This window comes from Anopheles coluzzii, chromosome 2 (assembly GCF_943734685.1).
Source record: "Anopheles coluzzii chromosome 2, AcolN3, whole genome shotgun sequence".
NCBI classification, from domain to species: domain Eukaryota; kingdom Metazoa; phylum Arthropoda; class Insecta; order Diptera; family Culicidae; genus Anopheles; species Anopheles coluzzii.
The window spans coordinates 47,040,409-47,057,297 of NC_064670.1; the positions used below are offsets into that span (position 1 = coordinate 47,040,409).

At 42.1% G+C, this 16,889-nt stretch overlaps 1 protein-coding gene across 1 annotated transcript in view; it reads right to left on the reverse strand.

Annotated features, from left to right (window-relative positions):
- LOC120948543 (alpha-mannosidase 2) overlaps positions 1 to 16,889 on the reverse strand; it is a 101,361-nt gene that overhangs the window by 5,099 nt on the left and 79,373 nt on the right. Inside the window, exons 4-7 of the mRNA XM_040364982.2 lie at positions 4,976 to 5,270; positions 1,826 to 1,918; positions 1,489 to 1,683; positions 36 to 147 (exon numbers count right to left, since the gene is read on the reverse strand). Of these exons, the coding sequence (XP_040220916.2) occupies positions 36 to 147; positions 1,489 to 1,683; positions 1,826 to 1,918; positions 4,976 to 5,270 (695 nt within the window). The remainder of the gene's footprint in view (positions 1 to 35; positions 148 to 1,488; positions 1,684 to 1,825; positions 1,919 to 4,975; positions 5,271 to 16,889) is intronic.

Sequence of the window (16,889 nt, forward strand, 5' to 3'; positions counted from 1 at the left end):
AGCGAACAGTGTTTGAGTTTGGTGGTGAAACTTACCTTCAATTAGCTGGTCAACCATTGCGTACAGATGAGCGTTCGCTTCGTCCGTCATCACCCAGCCCCCGGTAGTAATTTCCAATCGGCCAGATTGTACCAATTTCTTTAGTATCTGCAAGTGAAATGACACGTCCGTGTGGTATTGTATGAGTAATTGTAACATAGGGTTTATAATTATGTTTTTTTCCAACCTCGAAGTGGATATGCTTGATGGGCTGCCTACATTTCAGTGATTTCCTTTTAATAATAAAATGATTTTAACCAGTTTGTGCGGAATTATAAATCTTTTTCGCTCCTTTTCTGTATGAATACTTTACACGGAAAAGCCGCACGAGAATAATAATTAGCTTCAAGCATAAAATTTGGTTCGTTAGCCAGAAATCCCATTTGCCCTTTACATCGCAGCAGTTCCGAAAACATGCTATGGGTTGGTCTGAGTAAAGCAAAATGGTAATGACTGTTAAATTGATACGCTTGTTCACCGTTTTGGCATACCAACCGCTTTATTTAGGTTTACTAGAATTGTTTTACTACTACAGTCTGTTCCCGAGTTACGCGGTTTCTGCTTTCCCGAGGAATTCGCGTAACTCGAATACCGGCGTAAGTCAAATTTCGCGGTTTTGGCCAAAATATAAATGATTACACGGTATTTTTTATTAAATTTAGTAGTGTCATACACATCATTTATTTGATACGATTTGTGCAGAACATTATGATATTTTTAACTTTTAAGTGAATTAAATTCACTACCATAAATGCAATTTATACTGCATTGGACAATTCTTGAAAAAAAATTGTATTGATTTGACATTGATCTGTCAAATTTAGATAAGCGCGTATCTCCGAATCCGCATAAGTCGAGAACCGCGTAGCTCGAGAACAGACTGTACATGACCGATTAGTCAGTTCTTGTTAGAGGGGAGAATGTTTGGAGTCAGCATTTCCATTGGCCTGGGAGCCAATATTGCAAAAGCGACTTCGAAGGATCTTTTTTAATAAAATTCTTTCCCAAACAATCACAGAATCAATCAGATGACAACGAACATCCGCAGAAGGATGTTTGACTTCATATTAGTGGAAGGACACAAACGCCATCCTCATTATTAGTGAAGCACATTATACTTTTGATTGAACATTGTTTTGTATTTCACAGAAATAGCAAAACATGCACATACAAATTCAATCTCAATCCAAAGAACGCTATTTAAAACCTATCAAACTTGTTTAAACCAAAGACAGTAAAGCTAGCGTAAACCTAAAGTTCAATTCAATTAAGCGATACAAGCAAAGTAAATGTGTTCTGGCCGTGGTCTACAATCTATTCTCTCCTTTCTTATCAAATTGTGAAATACTATCACGACCACTCTGATAATAGCAAGAGTCCTCAATACAGAGCTGGACCTAAGCCATTAAAAAGAATTTCCCCACCCATGCCACCCACTGCAACACCTACCCGTTGTTTGGTCGGATGGGCCTGATCCCACCACAGCTGCAGGAAGCTGATTTCACTCCAGATGAACGACATGTTGCCGTACTCGGGCATTTTCGTGACGGCCAGGTTCAGAATTTGGCGCGAATCTGACTGGAAGTAGTTGACGAAGGTTTTCAGCCAGCCGGGATCGTTGTGCGAATGCGGAACCACCACAATCTTTGCGATAGAAAGAAAGAGAGTGAGAGAGGGAAAAATGAAATTAAATGACTGAGGAAAGTGTGAAAATGCTGTTAATCAGGGCAAGTTGGATCATTAAGTTGTATAAATTATCAGCAACGTGTGGTGTCACTCTTGTTACCTTTAGCGGTGGCCTTTTCGGATCCTTTTGCAGATTTTCATAGCGTGTTTCGAAGTCTTTGTCCCAGTATTCCTTGGTTTTCATCCATTCTGGCTGTGGAAGAGAGGATTTAAATGAAACATGAAGTTTAAAAGCCTATTTTGCTTACATTGTAATTTATATTAGCCTATATTTAGAGAGGAAGAGTGTATGAGTTACCACTAACTATGTATCCTGTAACCATCTAACCCTGATTCAAATATATTAACACGCTCTGAATGTCAAATGGTACCGAAACGGTTTCAGAACCACATCTAATTCCCATCAAACGGTTTAAACCGTTGACGAGCCTGCCCACGATTGCAAATTGGCAGTTAAACGGTCGCAAAACGTTTAACCCATTTTACGATCGACTAACGTCGCCTTCTTCTGTCTTCACCACCGCAGTGGGGGTTGGATTCATGATTTACCGATGTAATAACACTTGAACTGTGCTAGCAATTAGTGAGCAATCGAAATCGGGTGCGCGCTAAGTATCACCGGCATGCCGTGTTCCCTCACTCCGCGTGCTGATCGTGTCATTATTTGGACGCGACCGAACGTGTGCCCATCGTAGTGAGAGCTTCAATCACCGTACACGCTGTGGTGCACGTTTGGCGGGCTCATCTCGATCTCGAATGGAGAACTGTGTGTAGGATGAAGCTTTAGTGTAAAACAAAAACGAGAGACAGAAGCAATTACACGATACAGTACAGCCAGTCAATCAAGGTGGCAAAACGATGTCAGTCATTTGCATTCCAATTCCTCCGGTTCGCTGATTTATGTGTCGAGCGCCGCAACATAGCTGGTACATAAATAAATAACTAAACGGCAGTGGCGCACATTATCATGATTTGGGAGTGCGAGAAGGAGCGGGTTGTCGGGTGAGGCGATTATAGAACTGAGCAAAACCGTAAAACGCGTGCGTAGAGGTGTAAAATGAAATGCAGAACATAATGCTAAACGGCATTTGATTTTATTTTTTATTTGATTGCAGAATATCGCTGCGGTAGGTTCGAGAGATTTTAAAAACATGCTTCATGTGATATTTGACATTTTGATATTTTATTATGTTATTTTCTTACAAGTGAATGAAGCTAATTGAACGCCTTCCTTAAAAAAAGAGCTAGAGCGTGCACAAAACAAAGCTTGCAGTTAATAATTTACCAAGTTGTTATTCGTACGGCACGAATACAGTTGAAAAACACGGGCGTCATGTCCGGTTTTTAATTATATGCATTGCAACAGAGTTTAGATAAAAACATTAATGTAATGATAACAAATTATTCATGTTCGTTGCCTCTACATTAGGAACTGCATATATATTAACTCACGTCAAACATTGGTCGTGATGATCAATGCTTATTTATTTATTATAGATGTTTCTTCGAACGTTTCAGTTTGTTACACTAGCGTGATAAGGGAGGGGTAAAAAATTTGGAAATTTTTGCATTACGTAATTGATGGATAATGCTTTAGTAACAGCCAGCCGAATAGGTCAAATCCTTTTTGAGGGCGACGATCGTAATGAGGCTTGAACCCACGACGGACATATTATTAAGTTTGTTCTAGTTGACGACAGTACCACGATATCGCTTCAATGATGCCTGCAAAGTATGATATTGGCATGCCTCTTGTAATTACCTCATGTAGCAGATAGAAAAGATTGTTAAACAAACTTTATCAAAGAAACCATGCATCGATCGGAAATAAATAAATTACTATTCTTACAGAAATGATAGTAGCAACAAAACTCGTTCTATTCAGCAACGACACTGTTAAAAGAGCGTTGGTGTTGTTTTAATTTACTCATTTTTAGTAAAAAATCTCCGAAAAGGTGAATCTTATTTACGTTATAACCGTGCCCACATATTTCATAATTTGCTCGTCTTCGCCACAAACCGACTACAATGGTCTCGAGCATAACAAAAATAGCTGTATGTACAGTCGTTGTTAGTCCTTAATAAGTAGTACTTTATATTATTCGCACACAGTCAAACCACAAACCAACTCAACGACTACAACGGTTGCGGTCGGGGGAATGTTTAAACTTCGCTCGACTCGCGGAATCAGGTCGGTGCGTGTCCTTCCGACGGTACGAACTGTGGTCCATTGCTAAAAGCGTAATGTGTTGTCAGTAGAAACTACTAGCTTACAACATTCTGCTGTGGGTAACAAAAGGGGTAAAAATCAACGCTCGTGACCGGCCGGTCAGAGCGGTCCCGACGGAATTTCTGCTATTGTTGATTGATATGAAAGTTATGCTTTGAGTGCGTTCATCAGGTAAAAAGTTGTAACATTTTTGTGGTTCTAGAAGAATTTAATGAGATGATTCTGTGGTCATGAGTGATTAGTAATTTGGTTTTGCATAATGACAAACATGCTGGAAGTTTCCTATTGAGACATTTTGTTCATTCTATCCCTTATTTTCTATCTCTTTAAAGATCCACCGGGTGGTGAACGATAACAATGATCGGAAAACAATTCCCTTTCCTTACGGTTTTCTGGGACTTGTTGTGCAAACTAAATCTTGCGCTCACTCCTATTCTACCTCGCTGACAGCCTTCTTTAAAACATACCCAAAAACTTGCATTAAAGGCGCGAAAAAAGGAAGGAGATAACACTCTCAAACCGATCGCATGTGCACCCTAATCTTGCCAGCATCAAGCGCTCACCCGCTCTAGAGTGGATGATTCGTGTGACGCTATCCATACTTCGCTCCCAACCGTAGCCAAACTTCTTCGGCCTTCCCAACCGAATGGAGATAGAGCTATGAATATTATGCGCATACATGAATATTTTCCTCACACTCACAAGCGGTCCATTTTTGTCAGCCACTCAACAATTTGCATGCTCAGATAAGTTTGAGCTCGCACGGAGTCGGTGCCTCGAGGTGGAAATGCTAACAAGGCGGACGGCAGAGGGTGTTGAGCGTGCTAATAAGAAATCGAAGTGATTAAAGGACAATTTCCAATCATCTTCCCTTAGCCCTCTTCCACACACATGGGTCCGGTTTGGTGGTGGTGGAGTAAGTTTTACTGCAGAAACGTGAAAGCAAACGTGTACGATTTCAGATTATGTATGAGTCACCCAGATTGTGGGAATCCCCAGCGCTCTTCGGCTTCGACTTACCTGGAAATCGAATTTTCCATACTCGTCCACGGTGGTGATATCGGTGGGTGCCTCCTCCAGCATGCTGCACTCGTCCCAACGACTACCGAACCGGGGCAGGGGTCCACTGGCACCGTCGGTACCGTCCTCTGGTGCGATCCCATCGCCATCGCCGTCCCCATTGTCGCCTCGCACATTATCACCTGCCCGATCGGCAATGTGCTGCTGCTGCTGCCGACCGATCGAGTTAAGACTGCTCCGCAACCAACTGTGCCACGAGTGATTTGCATTCGGTCCCGTATGCTGTCCGTTAGATCTATTGGTGTTTTTGGGAAAAAGAGATGCAGAAGAACAGGACACGGTTAATATGATTCAAACAAGAGAGGGAGAGAGCAAGTATTATAACAGAAACGAAGCAATAACAAAAAAAAGGGAGGAAATCTCCCAGCATGACCTCGCCCGGAAGCTGCACAAGCCGTGGTGACCATCACCGTGATGGTGGGTGCACATGATGTTATTTCATTATTTGTCATGGTCATTTGTCGAGTGGTCGAGGCTCATGTATGTACGGTGGTAGTACCAAATGCCAATATTCAAATTCATTCTCTTCGGCGTAATTATATGAGTGTGGTGGGGCATCGTCTGTGCTGCACATGGAACTCCAGCTATTCCAGCTTCCCAAGCGAGTGTGTGTGCGAGAGACAGAGGAGAAAAGGTCGGGCAAGTAACAAACTTCAAATAATTTGCATATTATTGGCATCTAGTAAAAGGGTGACCCTCCCATGCCTGGGTGACCGAGGGTGTGAAAGAACGAACCAAAGCTCTTCCGAAAACTATTCGCCAGCATTTGGGTACTTTCGAGTGGAGGACGTTCCGGCGTGTGTAGACCACAACACCAGCTCGTACCATTTTGTCGCTTCCGTTGCTGACACAATGGCACCAGACGACCCATCCGATGGCCTGGATCGGGAGGGTTGGTTGTATGCTCTTTTGATTGTTGTATGCGGCCCGTCACAAAAGCCCATTGCTGACTACGGTCTGCTTCCGGGTTAAAATTCATTCCCACACTTGTGCGGCCCGTTTGATGGTGCAGAGCGACCAATGGAGAAGTTACACCCCCGAGTTCGTCGTTTCATTTGAACTGTGAGTTTTGCCAACCTTCATCGTACCGGTGCGGAAAGTTACCGGACGACCCCACACGGTCCCATTGCGTCTATCTTTGTAAGTGTGGCACACTGGTGGCACACGTGAAACCACCCACTTTACCCCCGGGAAGTGCAATAGGTTGTGTGAAATGAGGTCTTTCTCTTTCTTTCTCTTTCTCTCGCCAGAAGGCAAGTGACACTAACCTCAGGCGGGGGTAAAAAACCGGGGTGTGCACAAATCATGAATTAATTTCCATTTTCATTCTTAACAAGCGTGCTGTAATTTAACTTTTGTTTCCAATGTTTGACACGCAGAAAGGATTTTGTCCCTGTTTGCGAAAGGATACGACGTGTGGTTTGTGTCCCTTGGGTTGTTTGACAGTTTGAAATAATATACTGTCAAACGACCTTGACGACGGACGATGATTTGGGTTGGTTGCTTGGGAGTGTTGACTATAGCGAACAATGTTATGTACAACTGTCCTGAAATAATGGGAGCACGGGGCAATATGGACAAATGCTTTTGACCATGTTCTGACTAGTTATAGCGGTAGAGCAAATGTACGAAATATCTGGTCAATCTATCTGCGAGTTGTTACGTATCGAGTTTTGTATTATTATTGTATTATTGTTTGAGTACAGGATCGGGAGATCAAGACCAAACAGGACCAAGCAACATGTACGGATAGATAAATGCTTTTTTGAAGTCGTCAAAGATTTGGATTGGAGAGCTCTCCAAGATCGCAAAGCCAGATTGTAACGCAAGATAAAAAAAATCAATGAGCTCGAGCTCGTTTCAGTATGTGTAGGAAAACTCTTGTGTGTTGGGTAAGGTGTTCTTGTTAGTGAAATATTTCATCAGCGATGTATCAGCGAATTGTTGTTTGTTTGTGAATTGTTTATTGCGGTGCTTAAGGCAATAATAATGGACTGTTCTGTTGGAATTATTGCAATTAGAACACATTGCAAAGTCATTTATAAAGCTAGTATAACGGTTTTGATATAAAGTAATCAATGATAGTTTGTTTGGAACCGGTACTATGACACAGGTGTCAAATTGTATCAATTTATTGCTGCCAACATGGGTTCAAATATCGTATTCATACAACCTTCGAAAAAGTTACATTCTTTTGTGAGTATTATATCCATTATTTATAGATAGTTGAAACAAAATCAGCCTATATTTAATATCTTTTTTGTGTAACGTAGGTAAATTTTTAACATTGTTGAATTTTTGTTCAAAATATACTTTTTATTTCTTTATGCACTTGTCTCATAACGTGTCTAAATTACTTTTCGCTCCTCTCTGAATTTAATTATGTGTTCCCCGTATGATATTTATTTCATCGCTCTCGATGCAAACATTTCACATACGTTGCAAATCATGCTGAATCTGGCAGAAATCCTTAGCAAGACAAAATTGCCTCATTATACTCTACTTCTTTTGCACCGACACACACACACATACACAGACATATGCGCCGGACAATGTTATTTCTTCATTCGCTTTTTTCCTGCCCAGTTTGAATCTAGTTTAATATCTAGTCCATTTTCTCCATCCTTTCGTTTTCTTAGCTCTTCTATGTGAAAAAGGTGTCATAACTTTCACCAAAAAATTCAAGCCAGGTCAGTTTGTTATTCCGCTCGTTATTCGGCACTATCAATCCTATCAACGGTCCGTGCAGAAGAGATACGGAAGCAACGTGAGGCAAAGGACTGGGACGGAAAAAGACGAGTTCGACATAGCTGACGTTTTGGTAGTGCAGGGAAGATAAAGTAACACAAACTTTACTTGGGAGGACTACGTTGGAGAAAGGGTACATGAAACGAAAAGTAAAGAAATGAAAAAAAACCCACACTTACACACGCGGGATACAAACGAACGATCCTTTCTGTTCCCCGTTGGATAGTAATTTTTGATGACATTCCATAAAATTTCATAAACTTTCGTGCCTTGCTTTTGCTTACGGAACCCTAAACCCCGTCCACCTCACTTTTTGTTTTCTCCGAGGATGACTTTCCCGCAACTTTTCTCTCGCCTCTCGATTTGAACTTCCCATAGTGAGCCTCTGTGTGTGTGAGTGTGGGGGTTATTGTGTGGCATTTGGTGAGGCTTTTCTCGCTGATGATTGCCGGCTCAGTTGTTGTCCGGTATGGTCGGATGTGAAGGATTATTAGAATTTATTAGGAAGGCACCGAACGAATGAAAACTAAATTATAACCCATTATAAAGCTAGAAGCTTTACTTCATATACTTTCATAGTATTTAGCTGTGTACAGTGTGTACGGCTGTACACGACAATGCGGTGGCATAAAACATACCCGATTTGTATGATTTTATTTCCGTATCTTTTGTGGTGACAATCCTGATCCGAAAATACAATAATCGATGATACTGGAGTTATTTTAATCCGGGGACAACGTACTAGGAACGATGCAAAAAAATCGATCACCAAAGGGGTTGATCATAAAAAAATAACGAAACTCGCCTGAAATAATACCGACAGTCCGAACATCGGAGAAAAATTGCCCTCCGAGTACTCCCTGTGCCACCAGATGCGCAGCCCCACTCTTGGCCATTTGTTGCCCCAAGTCAGCTGAAGCGGACCTCATCCCCTTCCATAAAATAAAGACCAAAATATAAAAATTCACCTACCAACAACGAGTCGGTAGCGGCAACCCAAAAAGGGTCCACCGAGGTTTGTCCACTTTCATCCACCGCTGTCTCTCGTACGCTTTCTTTATTCGAAATTTTATTATGAGCGTTTAATGATGCGAAAATATATGGATTGGTCCACATCGTCACATGACTTTGGTGCGGCATCGTTCCGGCATGGCATGCGGTGTGGGAAGTTGTTGGTACGAACCGGGGATATAGTTTCAGTGTAGTAGGAAGGACATTTGCTATTCGCTCGTGGCAAAACATTATTGGAATGGGAGGGTTTCGAGGGTTTTTCGGTAGCTGTGGTTGTTGTTGTTGTTGTTGTTGTGGTGGTGGTCCTGCGAGCACTTATTGTTGTTGGAAATTTTATTGTACCTCCCACAACAGCTCCAGCAATGCAATTCCACATCAAACTGTGTTCATGTGAGCACGCGGCCGCTATGAATTGAAGGTTGATATATATTTTTTATCTCTATCTCGTTCGCTTTCGTAGCATTGGCTGGACCGTTTTGTTTGTCTCGATTGAATATTGCATCATGCTATTAATAGAAAGTACTGACGGTAAGTGTACTGGAAAGTGCGATCTTTCAATGTTTTGTTTTTGCCATTCAGACAGAAGTAATGGCGAGAAAGGAAGCAAATGAACGATCTCCGCGAGCAACAGCACATGAACGATAGCCTTGCCGCAAAACAGAAGGATACTCGCTCCCAGAGATGACTTACAGTCAACGTTAGACGAGTAGCGTAAAACGCGGACACTTGTAACAAATGTTGTTTTCTCGCTCTCGTTCACTCTTTCCTTTTCGTTCTATCTCACTATGTTGACGTACAATTTATTACCACACTCTTGCGCTCTGTCCCGAAACTCGGTTGCGTTCGCTTATATTTATTGTTGAATGATTTTTCCGATTGAACGAGAATTGGTAAATTGTGAATTTTCAATATCTTGTGTGGAGCGGAGAAATAAAGTACCGAAATCCTTCCCGAGGCAGTACAAGCAACGTCCCGAGCTGGAGGAAGGTGATTGAACAGGCGGGGAAACGCGCGAATTCGCGTGCTGTAACGACCCTTTCGAGACTCACAAACAATGGTAGTAGTAGTAGGGACGTATGTGTCCTGAATGAAACTCGCCACGCTTCGCCCTGCTTTGGCTCAATTGTATTATTCGCCTGGCTGCCTCGGAACTGGTCCGCAATTGTAGTGTGTGCTTCTCGCGCGCGCGTTTTCCCGTACCGCCGACAAGCGGCAACCAGGCGTCTCCATTTTGTTCCACTACTGGCTGTGATCGCTGGAAACAGAGAGGGAGGGAATCGCGACAGCCGATGGGGGCAGACGTGCCATATCAAATGGTTCTGGCCACCTTTATGGCTACCCGTTGTCAATTGGCAGCAGGGGTGTCACACGCTGCACTGAGTGAGTGACGGTGGACGTGCGAACTCCCGGACCTGTTCCCCCATGGTCGTTGCGTGTGAATGTGACAGTGAGCGATGGCAATAAAAAGGCTAAATTGTCGAAACGATTTAGAAACGCCGTCGTTTCGTCGGCTCCTCTCGGCGTTGGTGAGAATTTGAAATCTCGAAGGAACGCTTTAGACAGAAACCCGTGCTGACGGTGACGTGTGCCAGAGCCCGACATGACGGTGACACGCGAATATAAAATTAAGAGCCGCGATTGAGCTGATGACGGATTTGCATTTCGGTGAATTTGGCATTTTGAGGAGGGTTAAGTGACAACAATATGGGGTATATTTTATGTTCTTAAATATTTTAAAGTTTGATTGATTGAATTATTTTAACAACCGAATATACAAAAAACATAAACAATAAGGCAGACTGCTTCTTGTGAATTACACAATCATTATATAAAATGTAGTGCAATAGTCTTATTTAGACCTTTTATTTAACACTTTGACCGCCGGCCTGACGTCACAGTTTTTGAGTGAGCACGTAGCGCATGGCAAGAGAGCCATGAGAGCGACAGTTTATATTACCATTGTTATCACTCTTGTTTAATTGCGATAAGCGGCATAGCTCATGTCGTTCTCGTTCTCTCTTTCCTACCTCATTCGTTCTCAAGAGAATCACTGAGCGTCAGATGCAAAGCGGAACGGCGATTAAAACCGTCATGCGAATTTATATGACATGGCGCTTAAAGTGTTAAAAGGATGTTTGAAACTATAACAAACATACAAAAACAAAACAAATATAACTAAAACTTTTTAATTAGTAAATTAATATTTATAATTAATAGTAAATTAATAGTAAACTATTTCAGTAAATAAGTAGTTTATATTACTTTAATTTCGATTAGATTTAATTTTGATGTAAACGGTTAGCAGAGATCATTCAACGAAACCATTCCAATATATGTTTTACGCCAATAAAATGCATATTCAACCATTTGAGCGCCTATTGATCACATTGAGACATATTCATGTAAAGTATTTTTGAACTATTTTTTTAATAACAAATATTAATTGCATTAATAATAATAATAATAATAATAATAATAATAATAATAATAATAATAGGTGCCATTTTTGTGTTAAGTCTAATTTTTTGCATACATTATTACAGAACTCTTTCCTTCCTCCAAAGCTATTCAAAAATCAAACTCTTGCAACTGTTCTTTACGCAGTTATGTTATTTGATGACGCTAAAAAATCTGTGTCTTGTTGTGGGCTTTAACGAAAGAGTGACCTTTTATCTTTCTCTTAGCCTCGATAGGGATCCTTGGGGAATGTTCGGCCCGTTCAGTGGTAGACGCAAACCACACTGAACATGCATCAACATGGTGCCATCGAATCGACCGTAATAATTATTAACACTAACAATGTACATTTTATTGACTTTGTCATCATCGTAATTTGTTGTTTAGTTTTTAGTTGAGGATCATATTAGCATGGGAAAGGAAAGACATTCTTATTATATGAACTATAACACTATGGACAACTTTAGTAGATATGAAACTATATCACTTTCATTACTCATAATTTATTGTTTCTTCTATCTAAAGTAACGACTACATGCCGACCTCTACCGTGCTATCGAGACATTCTATTAGTAGCATGCAGTTCTATAACTCAGTCCTTGCTACGGGAGAACGGTGCATATGAGACTTGAACCCATTACATATATATTTTGAAGTCGTACTAGTAGACGTCTGTACTACGAGACTGCTCCATATTTATTTATTAATTTAATTATGTATTTATTAACGGAACGGATACGGCCTTACAGGGTTTCTCACGATTTATTGGTCAGTTTCTATGATTTTTTTTATGCGTTCCCACGATTTTTTGATCGTATCGCATAGATTTTTGGTTCGTTGCAATAATTTATTGGTATTTTCCGATTGGATATCAACACAATTGGACCAAAAAATTCTGGGAAACGACCAAAAAATCGTGGGACCGCACCAAAACAATATGAGAACCCACCAAAAATTTATGGGAACCAACCAATAAATCGTGGGAAACCCTGTATTGATTACGGAATAAACGAATATCTAATCACACAAAATATTCATTTGATATAAATTATCATATGAAGTAATACTAAAAAAACTGTAATAACAACTTAAAGTAGGTATTCTGGACAACTCGAAAGCAGATAATACGAGCGACCATCAGTATCTAGCATGAAAGCTTAAGGCATAGATAAAATGTAAGTCTAAAATTCACATTTTAGTTCGACCAAATGTTTATGGGTAGCCCTCAAATTGACCTCAATTCCTGTGTCAAGTTTGAACATGTCAACCCTAGTTTAACTTAGTTAACCACCGCCCCGCTCCCATTCGTTTGCACCGGGGACGTTAGGCGGAGCAGCGACGCAGCATGGTTTCGAGACTTGATATCGTTAAACCAGATACATTAGATGAATACCCATGTGAGGCAACGGATTCGCACGTGATTGCAATCCGGACACAAAACAGACTCGACTCAGTCGACGGTAGAAAAAAGCGCCCTAATCAAATAGACCACGCTATAAACAGTGGCCACAGTGGACGGACTGGACCAATGGACGGGAACGGTCAAGCAGCAGGTCGCTCCAAACCGGAACCGAGGGGCGAGATCACCGCCGGACTAATCCAATTGCTTCCTAATAAACCGAACCGCCGAGATGTGGACGTGAACGGAGAGAAATGGAAGGATACGCCATTTTTTTGGGTGGGTTGCTCTCCCGTACACTTTCGAGCTCAACCGACCGTCGATGCTTGTGCTGAGGACGCTGTGGTCGTGTTTGCCTTTCCGTCCATTAGTGTCCTGGGTGATGTACGCCGCGAACGAGCAGAGTCCGGCAGAGTGCCATAATGGACCGAGTGTGAACCGAAATCCGATCGGACGGTGGTATCGCTTGGCGAATGATGTGTTTTTATTCCACCGTCGTTGCCGCGTCGTTCGCAACAAGGGAATAATTGTGTTCCGTGCGCGGTGTTGCAAAGATAGATGCCATTTTCTTCCAGGAATATCTCTCGCCGGTACAATTGCTTCCGGAGGGTTCGTGTGCAATTCCCGAAGGATGGATTACGCAGCTTAGGTCATACATTTCGCGAGCAAACGCAGAGCACTCTCTCTGACAATCTAGTGCGGGCAAAATGGTGTCATCCGCAATGGAGACGATGATGACGATGATGGTGATGATGCAATAAGGTTTACCGGAGCTCACACGAAATCCCAATAGTCCCGGATTCCCCCCCTTCCCTTATTGATGGCGGCTCCAAACGCGGACATCCTCTGAACAGAAGCCACGTGGGGGTGGCTAAACGCTGGACATGTACACCGGCTAGTAGTGAGACGATGTAGAACACAATAGTCGGTCATTTGCTACCCAGGCCAAGTGGCGAATAGTTGATGAGAAAGAAAAATGCTATCTGTGTATGGTGTTGGCTGGTGGATCGTCCAGCACATTGCCAGCAGGATCGTTTCAAACAAATTTGTGACGGGGGAAACAATGACCTTTCTATAATGGCGACAAAAAGAGGGAATAACATCCTGCGAAAGAGTTGGTATGTGTGTGTGTACGAGAACATAATCCAATTTGTACTACAATGCAGATCCATTCCCATATTGAGGACGCAGTATGCCGAGCAGCGTCACTTAAAAAGCTACTGCAGGCTTTCTTTCTCACGCACACACCGCTAGTTCCATGTGCGTAAATGCGAAAATGTTCGTGTGTGGGCGTATGCCGTTGACAGACAGTTAGCCAACACACTCTGAGGGAGATAAGGTGACGAAACGGTGGAAATGTTTTACTACTACTGCCTTTCCTACGCGGTAAACGAAAGATATTTCAACGATCTAGCGACGAACGACGTGTGGCACTATTCGTTGCTCGTGTGTAGAGAGGTAATGGGGCTTCCCCAGGGATAGGGTACCCGTTCTGTACGTATTTTTTTCTCTTCAAAAGCACACTCTTCAATTGAATTTGATGTCGAATAGATTGCGGCGCATGCTATTGGCATGTGAGCTTGAGTTTGATTCTGACAGCTCAACACCACCGTTGACAATTGCATCGTCATGTGCGGTGAGTGTATGGTAAGGCTTAGGGAAGCATGATCGGTAGCTTGTTTGAAAGAAGACAACAAAATATTGGGTCTGTTTTAACTAACATTTTTAAAGGAATGAAACAAAATACACACTATTTATAGAAATAGTTTATTTTAAAGATGTTACACTTTATCTCAGATGGTTAGCATGTTGCGATTATAATAATATCTGCTACTCGGCAATTCTTTATGGTCTATTTTACGTTCTTAAGGAACTTGTTCAAGGAAACCGGGTCATATAGAAAAGTTAGAGAGTTTAAAAATGTTTGAGATATTCGTAACTTCATATAGTTGTATGAATATACATTTGTAAATACATAAACGTTAAAATGCTGTCAACATCCTTGGTACCTTGATAGAAACTGGGGGATATTTGCTATTAAAAATTACTTTAATATCATTAAATGGATCCAGATGTTTTGTCCATGTCAATGTGTGTCAATTTCAATAAGAATGGCTATAACATGAATTTGTTTAAATGTGCACCAAATTGTCCAAATGCACCTCCGAGACATTCTAAATGCATCTCAAACCCCTTCTGAAATCAACAGAACACTCACATACACGACATAATACCGCATTCGGTAAGCAGCCGGATTCGTACCAAACTTTGCTTGACCGAGCATTCACAACGGTAAACCTCAAATGAAGAAACGTTGTTTGCAGTCACCGAGAAAGAGAAGTCACGAAAGCATCAGCTCTCACACGGCTTGGCAAAGCATACCCTTCAGCAAAGTCACCGAATCCATTTGCAGTTCCGAAACGACGGACGATGGCGGTTGACAAAGTTGCCCGGACTTGGTGCATGGCAACAGGATTATGGTTACCGGTGTTGTCTGTCTGGCACATCGTACGCCCGCAGTGTATAGGGCAACACAGGGCAAGACAGTACCGGGAATTGAATCGGATCGAATCTGCATAATCCAGCGTTGAGGTACCGGGCAGGAAGCAACATCGGGACGAGTTTCTTCCACGGTGACATTCCAACACACATTCGGCGAAGCATCCTTGTGCTGTGGCTGCCCACAGTGTCCGGGGCAATGCAGGTTCATTTTCAATCAGTAATTACATTACTACATGTCATGTCAACACAGAACTGTCACCATAAACCTCCACCGCAGCAAATGGTCGTATGTTACTATCAGCAGGTAATTTTCGGTAATCGACTACTAAAGCGTAAAAACCCAACACAGTGCCGTTCGATGGTGAAATACATTGAATTGCAGGAAAAAATTAAATACATTCGGTTGTCCTCGAGGCAGACATTGGGAGGATTGGTTAATGTACCACGTCGTACGGCAAACATCAAAGCGATGTCACTTTGAAAGGCGAAGCCACGGAATTGAAAACCGAGTTGTGTCGGCGGATTTGCTGTTGCTTCTGCCGTGTACCGTACACGGTTGAATCGTTTTTGGAGCACACTTTATCTTCCAGCCTAGCCCCAAAAAAGTTTCTCCACCCAAACACAAACAATTCTAGCGAATCTTCTGCTGCTTCTACTATCTTCACGCCAGAGTTGTGGGACGGAAAAGGGGTTATTTGAGTTTTGTTTCTTGCTGGTAAAAGTTCTGGTAGCTGATTTCCCCAAAAAACGGTGCTTTTTCGCTTTGACAGTTCGTACATTTAACGTTTCCGGGAGTGGAAAGTAGTTAAAAGGTCAAGCCAAAACCGACCGATTCCACGAGAATGAAACGGTCGATAAGCAAACAGTAAGTAAAAAAGTAATTAAAATCAAGAAAATCAAGGTTTCCCAGGATGTGACAGGAAACGTATTCTGATAAAAATGGACTTCACCACACCATTTTGGCAAAGAATAAATAATTATTGAGAGGGCAAGGGGGAGGGGTTGCGTAAAATGAGTTCTTTGTATCCTTCTGTACAGCATCTAATTCCATCTGGAAGATTTAACACACTCTGTACGGAGTAATGAATGGTTTGAAACGACTCAACGTTTGTCAAGTATAGACTTCACTTGCATGCACCGATAAATTAGGCTTAACTTTGAAGCGTTCTTCAAGCGTACAAATTGAGCATCTTCTCGCATTCTCCCCCACTTTCCCTCACCCTTTCCGGTCATTTGTTGGCCGTAATTGCCTATCAAACAATTTATTTATTTTTACTTCCCTAACATCCCACTGCCACGCGGGGCGCATCTTGGTGAAGAGCTGGGCTGCTGCTATCGGGTGCGCAACATCCCAGCCAAAGTGCTTGCGAGAAGAAAGTTTGCCCACTTCGAGTGAAAAGCAATCGAAAGCCAACCAACCGAAGCGGTCGATTCTACCGTTCGCGAAAAGAAGGCCCGGGTAAAAGAGTTGGAAAATGGAAAGGGGAAGAAAAACAACACGTGAGGGAAGAGTGAGGGCTGTTCCAATATTTTCCTCCTTAAACTTCCGCCCTCGGGGAAAGCAGAGGTTGTAGTTGCATCACACGGTGCTAGAATCTAGGATGTACACCCGGAGACATCACTCAGTGGTGCAAGTTTGTTGTGGTGGATGGGAATATTGTCGTTTGTCGATGGTACTGGCTCACTAAGCGCGTATTTGGGCCTACTTCATACTCTGATTGCTTTTTGTTAGTTCTT